The sequence below is a fragment of the Patagioenas fasciata genome, chromosome 29, assembly GCF_037038585.1.
Source record: "Patagioenas fasciata isolate bPatFas1 chromosome 29, bPatFas1.hap1, whole genome shotgun sequence".
In the NCBI taxonomy this organism is placed as follows: domain Eukaryota; kingdom Metazoa; phylum Chordata; class Aves; order Columbiformes; family Columbidae; genus Patagioenas; species Patagioenas fasciata.
Genome location: NC_092548.1, coordinates 6,107,765 through 6,125,458, shown reverse-complemented (window position 1 = coordinate 6,125,458; position 17,694 = coordinate 6,107,765). Strand labels below are relative to the sequence as shown.

Here is a 17,694-nt window from a genome sequence, read left to right as displayed (position 1 = left end):
TTCACCGGGCAGAACAGGGGACAAACCACCGCGGAGGAGCGGGGACCCCGCCGCACCGGCCGCTCCCGCCGCTGACTGGAAGCGGCAGCCGCGCCCCCGGCCGGGCTGGCCACGCCCCCCGCGCATGCGCAGGTGAGGCGCGAGGCGGCTGCGGTAGCGCGCGCTGTTCCCGCGCTTTTCGGCGCCGTTCGCCCCCGAGGCGCCGTGAGGGGATTTGGGGGGGGGAGGGGGGACCCCGCCACCCGGGCCTGGGACGCGACGGGGACCCCAGCACAGGCGGAGGCCACGCAGAGCCGTTTATTGCCCCCGGTGCGGGGCGTCCGGGGCGTTCTCGGGGTCACACGGCGGGGCCCCCGTCCCCCCAGGGCAACTGCGGCCCCGCCAGCACCGCCCGCTCCACGCCCTGCGGGGTGATGGTGGCCAAGCGGATCACCCCCCCGCTGGAGCCGTCCCGCGCCATGGCCAGCGCCAGAGCTGCGGAAGGGTGAGAAATTAACCCAAAATCACCCCAAAATAACACCCCCTGGGGTCCCACAGCCCAGACACAGTGGGGGAAAAATGGTGAGAAATCGCCCCAAAAACAAAGATCTGGGGCCCCCAAACCCCCCATAACCCTCCCCAAACTCCTCCGGGACCCCAGAAACCCCCAGAACCCCCATAGACCCCTGGGACCCACCAGGACCCCCATAGACCCCCTGTGTCCCCCAGGACCCCCACAGACCCCCTGTGTCCCCCACAGGACCCCCCATATACCTCCTGTGACCCCCTCATAGACCCCCCACAGACCCCGTGTCCCCCACAGGACCCCCACAGACCCCCTGTGTCCCCCACAGACCCCCACAGACCGCCTGTGTCCCCCACAGGACCCCCACAGACCCCCTGTGTCCCCCACAGGACCCCTACAGACCCCCACAGACCCCCTGTGTCCCCCACAGGACCCCTACAGACCCCCACAGACCCCGTGTCCCCCACAGGACCCCCACAGGACCCCTGTGTCCCCCCGGGCCCCCGTACCGCGGGTCACCAGCTCCAGGCTCTGCTCCCGGCTCATCCCGGGCGTCGCGGCCGCGTCCAGGAACCCGTACAGGTAGGAGCTGCCCGAGCCCCCCACGGCGCACGGGACGCGCAGCAGCGGCCCCCCCATGGGCACGGCGTACACCTGGGGGCAGGACACGGCTATGGGGCGGCTATGGGGCAGCTATGGGGCTGTGCGACCCCCCATGGGCACGGCGTACACCTGGGGGCAGGACACGGCTATGGGGCAGCTATGGGGCAGCTATGGGGCTGTGCGACCCCCCATGGGCACGGCGTACACCTGGGGGCAGGACACGGCTATGGGGCGGCTATGGGGCAGCTATGGGGCTGTGCGACCCCCCATGGGCACGGCGTACACCTGGGGGCAGGACGCAGTTATGGGGCAGCAAAAGGGATGCCCAGAGACAGAATGAGACGCTGCAGGGCAGCCAAGGGGATGCTATGGGTCAGGGAGGCCTCGCTATGGGGCAGAAGGGTCCCGCTATGGGGCAGAGGGGCCTCACCTGCCCCCCGCGCCGTGGGTCCCATCCGGCCACGATGACGCCGGCGCTGAGCTCGTCGCGGTAGCGGTAGCAGGTCTGCTGGAACAGGCGCGCAGCCGTGCGGACGCGGGGCGGCTCCTGCAGCTCCACGCTGTGGGGCAGACGTGGGGGTCAGACCCGTAGAAACCGCCCCATAGCCTCCCACGGGCCCCACGGCTCCTGCAGCTCCACGCTGTGGGGCACACGTGGGGGTCAGACCCACAGAAACCGCCCCATAGCCTCCCACCGGCCCCACGGCTCCTGCAGCTCCACGCTGTGGGGCACACGTGGGGGTCAGACCCACATACACCGCCCCGCAGGTCCCTCCCTGCCCCATAGACAGGTGGTACCTGTGGAACACTGGCTGATGGGGCACGGCCCTGCCCCACGGCCACCTGTGGAAGGCCAGCTGGTAGCCCTGCCCCATAGCCCTGCCCCACAGCCACCTGCGGAAGGCCAGCTGGTAGCCCTGCCCCATAGCCCTGCCCCACAGCGACCTGTGGAAGGCCAGCTGGTAGCCCTGCCCCATAGCCCTGCCCCATGGCCCTGCCCCACGGCCACCTGTGGAAGGCCAGCTGGTAGCCCTGCCCCATAGCCCTGCCCCACTGCCCTGCCCCACGGCCACCTGTGGAAGGCCAGCTGGTAGCCCTGCCCCACAGCCCTGCCCCACGGCCCTGCCCCACGGCCACCTGTGGAAGGCCAGCTGGTAGCCCTGCCCCACAGCCCTGCCCCACGGCCCTGCCCCACGGCCACCTGTGGAAGGCCAGCTGGTAGCCCACGGCGTCGGCCACCGCCTGCGTGTCGGCCGCGGAGCCCGAGCGGCAGCAGAAGATGCGGTCGTGCACGGGGGTCAGCTTGTCCGTCACGCGATTGGCCACGTACGCCCTGCGCGGCAGTGACGTCACCGTGACATCAGCACGACGTCACCGTGACATCACCGCGACGTCACCTCCCACCCAGGACCCGCCCCCGCGCGCTGAGGAGGCCCCGGGGGGACAACACGTGGGTTGGGGACCCAGGAGTGCGGGGAGGGACCCAGGAGTTCTGGAGGGGGACCCGCGATGACGTCACCAATGACGTCACCAATGACGTCGCCGCGCGCTCACCCCGTGGTCGTGCGCGAATCGGCCCCGATGACGACACCACCGTCGAACTCCACGGCCATGATGGTGGTCTGGGGAGAGACCCGCGGGACCCACAAGTGACTGACCCACAAGTGACCCACAAGTGACCCATAACCAGCCCAGGGCTGACCCACAACTCACTGACCCACAGGTGACCCACAACTGACCCACAAGTGACCCACAGCTGACCCATAACTGACCCACAAGGGACCCATAACCGACCCACAACCGATCCACAACTGACTGACCCACAAGTGACCCACGGCTGCCCCCCAGGCGCCTCCCAACGCCCCCCGGGTCCCTCTGCCCCACAACCGCCCCCCGGTCCCTCTGCCCCACAACCGCCCCCCGGTCCCGCTGCCCCACAACCGCCCCCGGGTCCCGCTGCCCCCCCTCCCCCGCTCTCACCCCGGTGCTCACGGGTCCCGGCCCCGGCGGCAGCACCGTCACCGCCGCCATCTTGTCGCGCGCTTTGCGGCGGCGCTCTTGCGACAGCGCGGCGTTTAAAATGGTCGCCGCGCTTTACGGCACCGCGGGCGTGGCCGCCGGGCTTTACGGCACCGCGGCCATTTAAAATGGCCGCCGCGCTTTACGGCGGCGCGGCGCATGCGGGGGAGGAGCCGCCTCTGATTGGCTGTCGCCGCGCGCGGGAAGAACTCAGGGCAGCGGTTCCGAGCACGCGAACCAATCACAGCGCTTTAATGGGGGAGCCGGGCGCCTCCGCGGCCCCGCCCCCTGCGGCTGGGGGAAGGGGCGGGGCCGCGGGGCGGTGACGTCAGCGGGAGGGGCGGGGTCAGCGGGCGGCCGGGGGCGCCCCTTCGTGGTCGCTCTCGGAATCGTCGCGTGGCCAAGCCCTGCGGGGTCACGGGGTCAGCGGCCACGTGACTGGGGACCCCCCATTGTCCCCAATGACCCCATTGTCCCCCATCCCCATGTCCCCCTGTCCCCCTGTCCCCATTGTCCCCACTGTCACCCTGTCCCCATTGTCCCCCTGTCCCCCCTGTTCCCCTGTCCCCATGTCCCCACTGTCCCCCTGTCCCCATTGTCCCCCTGTCCCCATGTCCCCCTGTCCCCACTGTCCCCATGTCCCCATTGTCCCCCTGTCCCCCCATCCCCCCTGTCCCCGTACCCGTTGTTTGGCCGCAGCTCCAGACTGAGGGTCCCGGTGGGGGAGGGGCTGTGGGGAGTGGGGGGAGGGGTCAGCACCACGTGACCCAGAACCCCCCAAAGGGACCCAGGCGTCCAGGGACCCCCACCCCAGCCCCCCAGAGGACCCAGGCGTTCAGAGACCTCCATAAAGGGACCCAGGCGTCCGGGACCCCCAACCTGAGGCCACCCCAGAGCACCCAGGCATTCAGGACCCCCACCCCAGAGGACCCAGGCATCCGGGGTTCCCCAAAAAGGGACCCAGGCGTCCGGGACCCCCAGCCCACCCCAGAGGACCCAGGCATCCAGGGTTCCCCAAAAAGGGACCCAGGCATCTGGGACCCCCACCCCCGCCCCCCCAGAGGACCCAGGTGTCCGGACCCCCACCCCCGCCCCCCCAGAGGACCCAGGTGTCCGGACCCCCACCCCCGCCCCCCCAGAGGACCCAGGCGTCCCGTCCCCCCCGTGGGGTCCCCTCACCGCGGGGGGCTCCGCAGGGCGCGCAGGAGCTGCCGGAAGCGCGGGCGCGCGCGGGGGCGGCGGCGCCAGCACCGCAGCATCAGGCGGTGCAGCGCGGGGGGGCAGCGCGGGGGCCGCGGCAGCCGGTAGCCCCGGTCCAGCGCCCGCAGCACCTGCGGGACCGCGGCTCAGGGGACACGGCCTGCGGGACTTCGGGGACCCGGGACTTCGGGAGGGACCCGGGAGTTCGGGGGACCCAGGAGTTCAGGGGGACCCGGGAGTTCGGGGGACCCGGGAGTTCGGGGGACCCAGGAGTTCAGGGGGACCCAGGAGTTCGGAAGGGACCCGGGACTTCGGGGCACCCGGGAGTTCGGGGAGGGACCCGGGAGTTCGGGGGACCCAGGAGTTCAGGGAGGGACTCAGGAGTTCGGGCGACACAGGAGTTCGGGGGACCCAGGAGTTCGGGGGACCCGGGCGTTCGAGAGGGGACCCGGGAGTTCAGGAGGGACCCAGGAGTTTGGGGGACCCGGGAGTTCGGGGGACCCGGGAGTTCAGGAGGGACCCAGGAGTTCGGGGGGAACCCGAGAGTTCAGGGGACAGAGGAGTTTGGGGGGGACCCAGGAGTTCGGGGGGAACGCAAGAGTTCAGGGGACCCAGGAGTTCGGGGGACCCAGGAGTTCAGGAGGGACCCAGGCGTTCGAGAAGGACCCAGGCGTTCGGGAGGGGACCCAGGCGTTCGGGAGGGACCCAGGCGTTCGGGAGGGGACCCAGGCGTTCGGGAGGGACCCAGGCGTTCGGGAGGGACCCAGGCATTCGGGAGGGGACCCAGGCGTTCGGGAGGGACCCAAGCGCTCGGGTGGGACCCAGGCATTCGGGAGGGACCCAGGCGTTCAGGAGGGAACCCAGGCATTCGAGAAGGACCCAGGTGTTCGGGAGGGACCCAGGCATTCAGGAGGGACCCAGGCGCTCAGGAGGGACCCAGGCGTTCGGGAGGGGACCCAGGCGTTCGGGAGGGACCCAGGCGCTCGGGAGGGACCCAGGCGTTCGGGAGGGGACCCAGGCGCTCGGGAGGGGACCCAGGTGCTCGGGAGGGACCCGGCGTGCGGCGCTGCTCACGGCCTGGTTGTCCATGTCCCAGTAGGGCCGCTCCCCGAAGCTCAGCACCTCCCACATGACGACGCCGAAGCTCCAGACGTCGCTGGCCCAGCTGAACGAGCGCCGCGCCAGGGCCTCGGGCGCCGTCCAGCGCACCGGGATCTTCCCGCCCTGCGCCACGGGGACCCAGGCGTCCGGAGGGACCCCGGCGTCCGGGAGGGACCCAACCATCCAGTGCACCCACGAGTGTGAGGGACCCGGGCACCCAGGTGACCCAGGCGGCCGGGAGGGACCCAGGAGTTCGGGAGGGACCCAGGAGTTCAGGAGGGACCCAGGAGTTCGGGGGGGACCCAGGAGTTCAGGAGGGACCCAGGAGTTCAGGAAGGACTCAGGAGTTCAGGAGGGACCCAGGAGTTCGGGAGGGACCCAGGAGTTCAGGAGGGACCCAGGAGTTCAGGAGGGACCCAGGAGTTCAGGAGGGACCCAGGAGTTCGGGGGGGACCCAGGAGTTCAGGAGGGACCCAGGAGTTCAGGAAGGACTCAGGAGTTCAGGAGGGACCCAGGAGTTCGGGAGGGACCCAGGAGTTCAGGAAGGACTCAGGAGTTCAGGAGGGACCCAGGAGTTCGGGAGGGACCCAGGAGTTCGGGGGGGCCCCAGGAGTTCGGGAGGGACCCAGGAGTTCGGGAGGGACCCAGGAGTTCGGAAGGGACCCAGGAGTTCGGGGAGGGACCTAAAACCCGGGGAACCCCAACCCTGGGGACACCACAACCGTTGAGAGACCCCAAGACCTCACCCTGGTGTCCCCACAGTGTCCCCTCACCCCCATGTCCCCATGTCCCCTGTTGTCCCCATGTTCCCAATGTCCCCCATTGTCCCCAATGTCCCCTCACTGCGATGCTGGTGTAGGTGGCCTTGGGGCCGCCCTGTCCCCATGTCCCCCGTTGTCCCCCTGTCCCCATGTCCCCTGTTGTCCCCCTGTCCCCCATGTCCCCCATTGTCCCCGGTGTCCCGTATCTCACCGCGGTGCTGGTGTAGGTGGCGTCGGGGCCCTGCGGCGCGGTCGCCCGGGCCAGCCCGAAGTCGGAGACCTTGCAGACGAGCCGCGCGTCCACCAGGACGTTCCTGGCGGCCAGGTCGCGGTGCACGAAGCCCAGGGAGGACAGGTACTGCATGCCCCCGGCCACCCCGCGCAGCATGGACACCAGCACCGGCGTCCCCAGCGTCCCCTCCCGGCCCTGGGCACACGGGACACACAGACATGGGGTCCTGCATCCCCCGGCCACCCCGCGCAGCATGGACACCAGCACTGGCGTCCCCAGCGTCCCCTCCCGGCCCTGGGGACACACACAGGGTCACCTGTCCCCTCCTGGCCCTGAGGACACACCCGGGGTCACACAGGGACACACCCGGGGTCACACAGGGACACACCCAGGTCACATGGGGACACACCCAGGGTCACATTGGGACGCACCCGGGGTCACATGGGCATACACACAGGGACACACCTGGAGTCACCTGGGGACACAGGGACACACCCAGGGTCACATCAGGACACACCCGGGGTCACATGGGGACATACACAGGGACACACCCAGGGTTACATCAGGACACACCCGCGGTCACATGGGGTCACACACAAGGACACACCCGGGGTCACACAGGGACACACCCGGGGTCACATGGGGTCACAGGGACACACCCGGGGTTACATGGGGACACACTTGGGGTCACATGGGGACACACCCAGGGATACACCCAGGGTCACATGAGGACACACCCGGGGTCACATGAGGACACACCCAGGGACACATGGGGTCACACCCAGGGACACACCCGGGGACACACCTGGAGTCACATGGGGACGCAGCCAGGGTCACATGGGGTCACACACAAGGACACACCCGGGGTCACACAGGGACACACCCAGGGACACACCCAGGGTCACATGAGGACACACCCGGGGTCACACAGGGACACACCCGGGGTCACATGGGGACACACCCGGGTCACATGGGGTCACCCAGGGTCACCCATCCCATGGGACACGGGGGGGACAGGAGGGGACATGGTGACCACGTGTGGGGGAGGGGCGTGTCCTGGGTGTCACTGGGTGTCCCCATGACGTCCCCCTGTCCCCATGTCCCCATGTCTGTCCCCCATCGTCCGTACCCTCAGGAAGGCGTCCAGCGCCCCGTTGTCCATGAGCTCGGTGACCATCATCACGGTGTCCCCCGCTGTCACCACCCCATGGCCCCCTGTCCCCACGATGTCCCCATGTCTGTCCCTGTCCCCCGTCCGTCCGTACCCTCAGGAAGGCGTCCAGCGCCCCGTTGTCCATGAGCTCGGTGACCATCATCACGGTGTCCCCCGCTGTCACCACCCCTCGCAGCCGGAGCACGTGGGGGTGCCGGAACTGCCCCATCCGCGCCGCCTCGCGCAGGAGGTCCCGGCGCGGCCCCTCCCCCACCCCCCCCCGCAGCGTCTTCACGGCCACGGGGGAGGGGCGGGAGCCGGGGAGCGTCAGGAGACCCCGGTGCACCTGCCCGAATTCGCCTGGGCGGACAGGGGACAACGGGGACATTGGGGGCAACGGGGACATTGGGGGCAATGGGGACATTGGGGGCAATGGGGATATTCGGGACAATGGGGATATTCGGGACAATGGAGACAATGGGGATATTGGGGGCAATGGGACAATAGGGACATTGGGGACAATGGGGATATTGGGGACAATGGGACAATAGGAACATTGGGGACAATGGGGGCATTGTCACCACGAATCTGCCCAAACTCCCATGGGGACACAGGGACATCAGCAATGACACTGGGGACATGGGAGGACATGGAGACATTGGGGACGCTGGGGACACGGGGATGTTGGGGACACGGGGATGTTGGGGACATTGGGGCCACGGGGACGCTGGGGACACTGGGGACACGGGGACGCCGGGGACGCAGGGACACTGGGGATGCGGGGACACTGGGGATGCGGGGACACTGGGGACGCAGGGACGCTGGGGACGTGGGGACACTGGGGACGCAGGGACGCTGGGGACGTGGGGACACTGGGGCCGCGGTCACCCCGTCGCGGCCGCGGGGCCACCTGTGCCGATGAGGCCCTGCAGGGTGACGCAGGCGCCATCGAGCTCCGGGGCCACGTCGCCCAGCACCACGCGCGGGTCCTCGTAGCTCAGGGGGTCGATGTAGGCTGAGCCGCCTGCGGGGGCACCGGCACCCGGGGTCAGCACGGTCCTGGGGTCACCCGGGGTCAGCAGGGTCATGGGGTCACCCGGGTCACCCGAGAACGGGGTGACAGGGTCATGGGGTCACCCGGGGTCAGCAGATCAGCAGGTTCATGGGGACACCAGAGTCACTGGGGTCACAGGGTCATTGGGGTCACCCAGAGTCACCAGGGTCAGGAGGTCACAGGGTCACCCGGGGTCACCAGAGTCATAGGGGTGACAGGGTCACTGGGGTCATGGTGTCACCGGGGGTCACAGGGTCAGGAGGTCTCAGGGTCACCGGGGGTCACCAGGTCAGCAGGGTCATGGGATCACCTGGGGTCACCAGGGTCACAGGGGTCATGGGGGTCCCTGTGTCAGCGGGGTCACAGGGGTCATGGGGTCACCAAGGTCATCAGGGTCAGCAAGGTCACAGGGTCACTGGGGTCAGCAAGGTCACAGGGTCACGAGGTCAGCAGGGTCACACACTTGGGGACACCACACCCCCCCCTCCCCCAACCTGTGGCACCATCACCCGGGGGTTGGGGACACTGGGTGACACCCGCTGACCCCGTGACCCCTCGTGACCCCGTGACCTCACCGTGACCCCGAGGGTGTCGCTCCGGGTCCTCCCGCCGCTGGCAGTGCCTGGGGGGACACGGGGACACCTGGGGACAGGAACCCCCGACCCCCCATGACACCCAAAGCCCCCCGGGACCCCCCAGGTCCCCCCATGACACCCAAAACCCCCCAGGACCCCCCAACCCCCCCGTGACACCCAAACGCCCCCAGGACCCCCAAAACCCCCCCAGGACCCCCCAAACCCCCCATGAAGCCCAAAACCCCCCCATGACCCCCACAGACCTCCCATGACACCCAAACCACGCTGGGACCCCTCAGGCCCCCCCGGATCCCCCAAAACCCCCCTGTGCCCCCCCAAGACACCCAGGACCCCCAGGACACCCTGAGCCCCACGGAGCCCCCAAAACCCCCCAGGACCCCCCAAGAGACCCCCAGGTCCCCCCAAGACCCCCAGACCACCCTGAGCCCCCCGGGACCCCCCCAGACCCCCCAAGCCCCCTCGATCCCCCAACCCCCCATGACACCCAAACCCCCCCAGGTCCCCCTTGTACCCCCTGAGCCCCCAAACCCCCGTGCTCCCCCAATCCCCCCCGCCCCCCCAGCCCTACCTGCGGCTCAGCAGCGCCCCCCCCAGGGCCGCCAGCACCAGGAGCCCCCCCAGCGCCGCCGCCCCCCCCAGCAGCGCCACCGGGACCCCCCGGGACCCCCCTGCAAAACACGAACACGGGGGTCGGGGGGGTCCCCAAAACCCCCCGAGCTCCCCTCCCCCCGCCACCCGCTCCAGGGGGTCCCCAAAACCCCCCGAGCTCCCCTCCCCTCCCCCACCCGCTCCAGGGGGTCCCCAAAACCCCCCGAGCTCCCCTCCCCCCCCACCCGCTCCAGGGGGTCCCCAAAACCCCCCGAGCTCCCCTCCCCTCCCCCACCCGCTCCAGGGGGTCCCCAAAACCCCCCAAGCTCCGCCACCCCACCCGCTCCAGGGGGTCCCACGGGGGGTCGGGGGTGTTTTGGGGTTCAGGGGGGGTCTCAGGTCTCTCCGTTGGTCCCTGGGGGGGTCAGGGGGGGTTGGGGGGGTCAGGGTGATTTTGAGGTGCTTTGGGTCTCACTGTTGGTCCCTGGAGGGGTCGGGGGGGTCAGGGTGATTTGGGGGTGTTTTGGGTTATTTTGGGGTGATTTCAGGTGTTTTGTGGTGATTTTAGGGTGGTTTTGGGTGATGTTGGGGTGTTCTGGGGTGTTTTTGAAATGTTTTGGGGTGTTTTAGGGTGACTTTGGGGTGATTTTGGGGTGATTTCGAGGGGTTTCGGGGTGATTCTGGGGTGTTTCGGGGTGATTTTGGGTGATCTGGGGTGACCGCGGGGTCTCACCGTCGGAGGCCGGGGGGGTGACCGCGGTCTCGGGCCCGAAGGCGCCGTAGCCCCCGTCGCTGCGCGCCCGGACCCGCACCCCGTAGAGGCCCCCCCGGCGCAGCCCCCCCAGCTCCGCCCGCGGCTCCGGCACCTTCAGGAACATGGGGGGGCCCTCCCCGCCCCCCACCTGCGCCGTCAGGGCCCCGCCCCCACACGGCGCAGGGAGACCCCAGACCCCCCAGACAGGGCAGAGAGACCCCCCCCAAAACAGTGCAGAGAGACCCCCCCCAAAACAGTGCAGAGAGACCCCCCCAAAACAGTGCAGAGAGACCCCCCAAAACACAGAGACCCCCAGACCCCCCCAAACACACACAGAGAGCCCCCAAAACAGTGCAGAGAGACCCCCCAAACACACACAGAGACCCCCAGACCCCCCCAAACACACACAGAGAGCCCCCCCAAACACACACAGAGAGCCCCCCCAAACACACACAGAGAGCCCCCCCAAACACACACTGAGACCCCCAGACCCCCCCAAACACACACAGAGACCCCCCAAACACACACAGAGAGCCCCCCAAAACAGTGCAGAGAGACCCCCCAAACACACACAGAGACCCCCCAAACACACACAGAGACCCCCCCAAACACACACAGAGACCCCCCAAACACACACAGAGACCCGCAGACCCCCCCAAACACACACAGAGACCCCCCCAAAACAGTGCAGAGAGACCCCCCCAAACACACACAGAGACCCCCCCAAAACTGTGCAGAGAGACCCCCCCAAACACACACAGAGAGCCCCCCAAAACAGTGCAGAGAGACCCCCCCCAAAACAGTGCAGAGAGACCCCCCCAAACACAGAGACCCCCCAAACACACACAGAGACCCCCAGAACCCCCCAAACACACACAGAGAGCCCCCCAAACACACACAGAGAGCCCCCCAAACACACACAGAGACCCCCAGAACCCCCCAAACACACACAGAGACCCCCAGAGACCCCCAGACCCCCCAACACAGAGAGCCCCAAACACACACAGAGACCCCAAAACACAGAGAGACCCCAAACCCCCCCTGAAACACAGAGACCCCCAGACCCCCCAAACAGCACAGAGAGACCCCCAAACCCCCCCCGAAATACAGAGACCCCAAAACCCACACAGAGACCCCCCCGACACCCCTAAAATCTCCCAGCCCCCCAAAACCCCCTGAGCCCCCCAAACCCCCCCGGACACCCCAAAAACGCCCAAACGCCCCCCACCCCCCGACTCTGGGCCCCTCCCCCACCTTCTCGTAGTACTTGACCTCGTAGTCCAGGATGGGGCCCCCGGGGGGGGGGTGCGGGGGGGGCGGCCAGGTCAAGGTCACGGCCGAGGGCGACCCCCCCGCCAGGGTCACCGCGCCCACCGGGGGGGGCACTGGGCACACAGGGGGCACAGAGGTCACACAGGGGTCATACAGGGGTCACGGGGGGGTCACACAGGGGTCACAGGGGTCACAGGGAAGATCACACAGGGGGCACAAGGGGTCACACAGGGGGCACAGGGGAGGTCACACACGGGATGTCACACAGGGGTCATGGGAGGGCACACAGGGGTCACATGGGGTCACACAGAGGTCACAGGGGGGCACACGGGGTCATGGGGGGGTCCCAATTCAGGACTTTTGGGTCCAAGTTCAATATTTTTAGGTCCCCCCCAATTTCTGGGTCTCCCCCAATTTTTGGGTCCCCCCCATTTCCCGCCCCCCCCGTTCCCGCCCCCCTCCCCTTCGGGCCGTTCCTCACCGTCCCCCCCCGCGGTGACGTTGACCTCGCTGTGGGGGAGGGGCTGCGGGCCCAGGCCGCTGACGCCGCTGCGCGCGCTGACCCGGAAGCGATAGGTGACCCCGGGGGTCAGCCCGCTGACCGTGACCCCGTGACCCCGCAGCGGGGGGGGCGGGGCCAGGCGCAGGGCGGGGCAGGACCCGCAGGGGCCCCCCCCCGGGGGGCAGCGCTGACACGTGACCACGAAGCTCAGCTCGGGGTGCCCCGCCCCCCGCCGGGGGGGCCCCCACGCCAACCGCACCCCCGAGCGCTCGGGGCCGCCCCACAGCCCCTGGGGGGCAGAGGGGGGCTCTGGGGGGCAGGGGTCAGGGACCCAGGCGTCCGGGTCGCCCCCCCGGCCCCCAAAGACCCCGCCCCTCCCCCCACAGGAACGGGCACCTCCCCCACTCCTGACCCCACTGACCCCTCCCCCCAACTGACCCCTCTGCCCCTCCCCCACTGACCCCTGAGCCCCCACCCCTTTGCCCCCCCAACCCCGACCCCACTGACCCCACTGGCCCCTCTGCCCCTCCCCTGACCCCTCCCCCACTGACCCCCCCAGCCCCACGACCCCTTTACCCCTCCCCCACTGACCTCTGCCCCCTTTGCCCCTCCCCTGATCCCTCCCCCACTGACCCTGCCCCCCTGACCCCAGCAGGGCCTGTGACCCCTGACCCCATTGACCCCGACCCCATTGACCTCTGACCCCAGCAGTGCCCGTGACCCCTGCTCCCTGACCCCAGCAGGGCCTGTGACCCCGACCCCATCCAGGTCCATGACCCCATTGACCCCTGCCCCACTGACCCCAGCAGGGCCCGTGACCCCTGACCCCACCCAGGTCCATGACCCCTGACCCCACTGACCCCTGCCCCACTGACCCCAGCAGGGCTCCCCGGCGCCCCCTCCAGGGTCCCGGAAGGTCCCGGGCTCGCACTCGCAGGCCGCGGCCGCGGGGGAGGGGGAGCGGCTGTGGGGGGGGCAGGGCAGACACGGCCCCCCCCCCGCCCCCCCCTGGAACCAGCCCGGGGGACACGCTGGGGGGGGGGGGCAGGGGTCACGGGTCACCCCATAGACCCCCCCGAGTCCCCCAGGGACCCCCAAAAACCACAAGGACCCCCAGACCCCCCCAGGGTCACCAGGACCCACAGAGACCCCACAGGGACCCCCAGGGACAACAGGGGCCCACAGACCCCACAGGAGCCCCCCAACCCCCCCTGGACCCCCCACAATCCCCCCCATGACCCACAGACCCCCCCCGGACCCCTCAGGGACCCCCAAGCCCACCCTGGACCCCCCCAACACCCCCCCAGACCCACCCAGAATCCCCCCATGACCCCCCCGGACCCCTCAAGGACTCCCAAGGACCCCTCGGACCCCCCCCAAATCCCCCCAAGAACCTCCCAGGACCCCCCCAAGGACCCCCCAGAATCCCCCCTGGACACCCCCAGACCCCCCCCAAATCTCCCCCACGGCCCCCCCGTGACCCCCCCGCACTCACCGGCGCAGCCGCCCCCCCGGGGCTCCCAGCCGGGGCCGCAGACGCAGCCGATGGCCGGGGGGGGCTCGGCCCAGGTCCCGTCCTCCCTGCAGTACATGACGGGGGGGCCCAGGACGCCCCCGCGCGCCACCGCCCCCTGCAGGCAGCGCCCGGCCACCGCGGCCACCGGCGCGCGCGGGACGGTGGCCGGGAAGCGCGCCAGGGCCCGCGTGAGCGCGGGGCAGCGCCGGAAGGACAGACGGACGGACAGCAGCGCCAGGCACGCGCCCAGGTCCTGGAACGCCAGGTAGAACCCGGCGCGGCTCAGCGGCCCCAGCCGCAGCGTCTTCCGGTTGATCTGACCCGCCGGCGACCTCGGCCTTGACCCCGACCTTGACCCCGCCCTCGGCGCCAGGTGGTCGGCGGCCACCGTGTCCACCCTGACGTAGGGGTTCTCCAGCCAGGGCGGGGACAGCGGCGTCGCGGTGTCGCCGTCCGACTCGTGCAGGAACACGGTGAACGTCTCGCGGCAGCGGGGGGAGGGGCCGCGGGGGGAGGGGCCGCCCAGGAGCGGGGCGGGGCGGGGGGCGTCGCGGTCGCTGAGGCCGTTGCCAAGGAAGCCGTCGTTTCCGTGCCCGTCGCCAGGGCCGTTGCTAAGGAAGCCATCACCTCCGGGGCCGTTGCCAGGGCCGTTGCTAAGGAAGCCATCACCTCCAGGGCCGTTGCTAAGGCCGTCGCCAAGGAAACTGCGGTTTCCGGGGCCGTTGCCATGGACATCGTGGTTGCCAGGGGCGTGGCCGTTGCCGGGGCGGTGACCGGGAGCAGCGTCCCATTGGCTGGGGCCGTGGGCGTGGCGGGCGCGTCTCCAGGCGCGGCCGTGGGCGGGGCCGTGGGCGGGGCCGGGCGCGCGCCGGGGGGCGGGGCCGTCGCAGGCCAGCATGGTGAAGCGCAGCTCCGCGAACACGTGGGCGGCCCCGCCCCGCGGGACCCAGCGCGAGCGCAGCCAGCTGTTCTGGGCGGGGCCGGAAGGGGCGGGGCCCGAGGGGGCGGGGCCGCGGCCACGCCCTGAACAAACCTCGAACGTGCGGACGGGCGCCCCCAGCTCGGGGTCCAGGGCGCTGAGCTCCTCCCACTGCGGACACGGGGACACGATGGGGACACAGCGGGGACACAACGGGGACGGGGGACATGGGGACACAATGGGGACGGGGGACACAATGGGGACGGGGGACATGGGGGGACACAATGGGGACACAACGGGGACAGGGGAACACAAGGGGGACGGGGGGACATGGGGACACAATGGGGACGGGGGACATGGGGGGACACAATGGGGACGGGGGACATGGGGGGACATAATGGGGACACAATGGGGATGGGGGGACATGGGGGGACATAATGGGGACAGGGGGACACAATGGGGACACAACGGGGACAGGGGGACATGGGGGGACACGGGGACACAACGGGGCTATGGGGGGACAGGGGGACATCGGGGATGGGGGGACAGGGACACAAGGGGACATGAAAATATGGGGACAAGGGACATGGGGGACATGGAGACATCAGGGATGGGGGAACATGAGAGACAGGGGGACACACAGGGACACAATGGGGATGTGGGGGGACACGATGGGGATGTGGGGGGACACACAGGGACACAATGGGGGGACGAGGGGACAGGGACACACGGGGACATTAGAGATGGGGGGACAGGGGACATGGGGGGACAGGGGGACACGAAGATATGGGGACGGGGGACAAGGGGGACATGTGGATGGGGGGACACAAGGGGGGATGGGGACACAGAACGGGGACATCGTGGGGACATTGGGGGTGGGGGGACACGGGGACACAGATGGGGGCGTGGGGGGGAGGGGACAGGGGGGCGAGCGGCGTTGGGGACACCCCAGACCCCACCCCCCCATGTCCCCCATCCCCCCATCCCCATGTCCCCCTGTCCCCATATCCCCCTGTCCCCCCATGTCCCCCATCCCCATGTCCCCCTGTCCCCATATCCCCCTGTCCCCCCATGTCCCCCATCTCCCCATCCCCATGTTCCCCTGTCCCCATATCCCCATGTCCAACCCATCCCCCATGTCCCCCCATGTCCCCCATCCCCTGTCCCCATATCCCAATATCCCCTGTCCCCCCATGTCCTCCCATGACCCCCCATCCCCCATCTCTGTGTCCTCCATGTCCCAATATCCCCTGTCCCCCCATGTCCTCCCATGACCCCCCATCCCCCATCTCTGTGTCCCCCATGTCCCAATATCCCCTGTCCCCCCATGTCCCCCCGGCCCCGCCCCCACCTGCCCCTCCCCCGCCGGGTACACGGTCCAGTTCAGGTCGCTCGTCTCCAGCCGCGTGTCCAGCAGAACCTCTGGGGGAGGGGAGGGCGGTGGGGCCCGGACGCCTGGGTCCCCCCGCAGTGACCCCCACGGCCCGGACGCCGGGGTCCCCCCGCAGTGACCCCCACGGCCCGGACGCCGGGGTCCCCCCGCAGTGACCCCCACGGCCCGGACGCCTGGGTCCCCCCGCAGTGACCCCCATGGCCCGGACGCCTGGGTCCCCTCAGACCCCCCCTTCCCATCCCAAGAGGACCCAGGCGTCCGGGACCCCTGTCCCAGGAGGACCCAGGCGTCCGGGCCCCACAGCTGCGGGGGACCCAGGCGTCCGGGCCCCACGGCCCGTGGGGGGGGGTCACTCACCCTCCTCAGCGAAGCCCAACGGGACCCACAGCCAGAGCAGCCACAGCCCCATGGCGGCCCCGGGGGGACCCAGGCGTCCGGGGGGACCCAGGCGTCCGGGAGGGACCCAGGCGTCCAGGGGGGACCCAGGCGTCCGGGAGGGGACCCAGGCGTCCGGGCTGCCCCCTCCCACCCCCCACCGTGTCCCAGGGTGTCTGGGTCTGCCCTTCCCCCGCTCCTTCTGGGGATGGACCCAGGCTTTCGGGAGGGACCCAGGCGTCCGGGGGAGCCGCTGATGGGGGGGAAAGGGGGAAGGAGGCAAATTTTGGGCCAAGTCTGGGCAACTTTGGGCAAGCGGAGGCAGCGGGAAGCGTCCGTCTGTCCGGCCGCCCGCTCGGGCCTGCGCTGGGGACCCAGGCGTCCGGGAGGGACCCAGGCGTCCGGGCTGCGTCCCCGTCCCATAACCCCCCGCCCTTGGCAGGGAGGGGACCCAGGCGTCCGGGAGGGACCCAGGCGTCCGGGCAGGAAACTCCTTTGTTGAGCGCTTCCCGGGGTCGGGTGGGGTCGGGATGTGGGGTCGTGACCCCGGGGAGTGGGAGGGGCTGGGGGAGCTGGGATGGACTGGGGGGACTGGGATGGACTGGGAAGGACTGGGATGGACTGGACTGGGATGGACTGGACTGGGATGGACTGGGATGAACTGGAATGGACTGGACTGGGATGGACTGGGATGAACTGGAATGGAATGGACTGGGAAGGACTGGGGGGACTGGGAAGGACTGGGATGGACTGGACTGGGATGAACTGGTGTGAACTGGGCTAAACCGGTCTGTGCTGGTCAGAACTGCTCTGAGCGGGTGTGAACGGGTTCAAACTGGTCTGGGCGGGTGTGAACGGGTTCAAACCGGACCAGACGGGTCCAAACCGGACCAAACCGGTTCCGCCCGCGCTCGCGGGTCCCGCGCGGACACAAAATGGCGGCCCGGCTCCCGTCACGTGACCCCGAGGAGATGGCGGCCGCGCGCCGGCCAATGGGAGGCGACCATAGAGCTGAGTCCGGCCTAGAGCGCCCCCCCCCCGCCCCCGCAGAGAGCGCCGCCCTCCCCCGGCCCCCCCCGAACCACAGAGGCCGGCCCGCACCGCCCAGAGCGGCCCCTCCGCCCCCTCCCCCCGCCGGCGCCCCCCGCCCC

The 17,694-nt window shown here is 70.1% G+C and overlaps 2 protein-coding genes across 3 annotated transcripts; both read right to left on the bottom strand.

The window, feature by feature from the left end:
* Positions 1-273: 273 nt before the first annotated feature.
* Positions 274-3,243, bottom strand: LOC136115675 (proteasome subunit beta type-6). Its single transcript, XM_065861879.2, has 6 exons — positions 3,089-3,243; positions 2,663-2,730; positions 2,310-2,441; positions 1,539-1,668; positions 1,015-1,159; positions 274-474 (listed from the first exon to the last, which is right to left on the bottom strand). Exons 1-6 carry the CDS (start codon positions 3,137-3,139, stop codon positions 338-340), a joined length of 663 nt encoding a protein of 220 aa, XP_065717951.1. The 5' UTR covers positions 3,140-3,243; the 3' UTR covers positions 274-337.
* Positions 3,244-3,357: 114 nt separating this feature from the next.
* LOC136115676 (ephrin type-B receptor 4-like) lies at positions 3,358-17,592 on the bottom strand. 2 transcript variants are annotated; one of them, XM_065861880.2, is made up of 16 exons: positions 16,526-17,592; positions 16,127-16,197; positions 13,836-14,946; positions 13,216-13,371; positions 12,320-12,649; positions 11,821-11,951; positions 10,546-10,714; positions 9,793-9,892; positions 9,204-9,250; positions 8,485-8,598; positions 7,687-7,934; positions 6,401-6,616; positions 5,402-5,551; positions 4,307-4,458; positions 3,810-3,857; positions 3,358-3,534 (listed from the first exon to the last, which is right to left on the bottom strand). In XM_065861880.2, exons 1-16 carry the CDS (start codon positions 16,575-16,577, stop codon positions 3,474-3,476), a joined length of 3,156 nt encoding a protein of 1,051 aa, XP_065717952.2. In that variant the 5' UTR covers positions 16,578-17,592; the 3' UTR covers positions 3,358-3,473. The 2 variants fall into 2 exon arrangements, with proteins under 2 accessions (XP_065717952.2, XP_071656375.1); XM_071800274.1 differs by having other exon boundaries at positions 10,546-10,699; positions 16,526-17,333.
* Positions 17,593-17,694: the final 102 nt, after the last annotated feature.

What these genes read in the sequence shown, in the direction of transcription:
- LOC136115675 (XM_065861879.2), bottom strand. Translation starts at nt 3,139, where the DNA reads ATGGCGGCGGTGACGGTGCTGCCGCCGGGGCCGGGACCCGTGAGCACC. An exon ending in TACCAGCTGGCCTTCCACAG is followed by an intron (nt 1,669 to 2,309) that starts GTGGCCGTGGGG and finishes TCTGCCCCACAG; the next exon opens with CGTGGAGCTGCAGGAGCCGC. An exon ending in ACCCACGGCGCGGGGGGCAG is followed by an intron (nt 1,160 to 1,538) that starts GTGAGGCCCCTC and finishes TCCTGCCCCCAG; the next exon opens with GTGTACGCCGTGCCCATGGG.
- LOC136115676 (XM_065861880.2), bottom strand. Translation starts at nt 16,577, where the DNA reads ATGGGGCTGTGGCTGCTCTGGCTGTGGGTCCCGTTGGGCTTCGCTGAG. An exon ending in CGCCGGGGAGCCCTGCTGGG is followed by an intron (nt 12,650 to 13,215) that starts GTCAGTGGGGCA and finishes CCTGCCCCCCAG; the next exon opens with AGCCCCCCTCTGCCCCCCAG. An exon ending in GCCCTGCGGAGCCCCCCGCG is followed by an intron (nt 3,858 to 4,306) that starts GTGAGGGGACCC and finishes CACTCCCCACAG; the next exon opens with CCCCTCCCCCACCGGGACCC.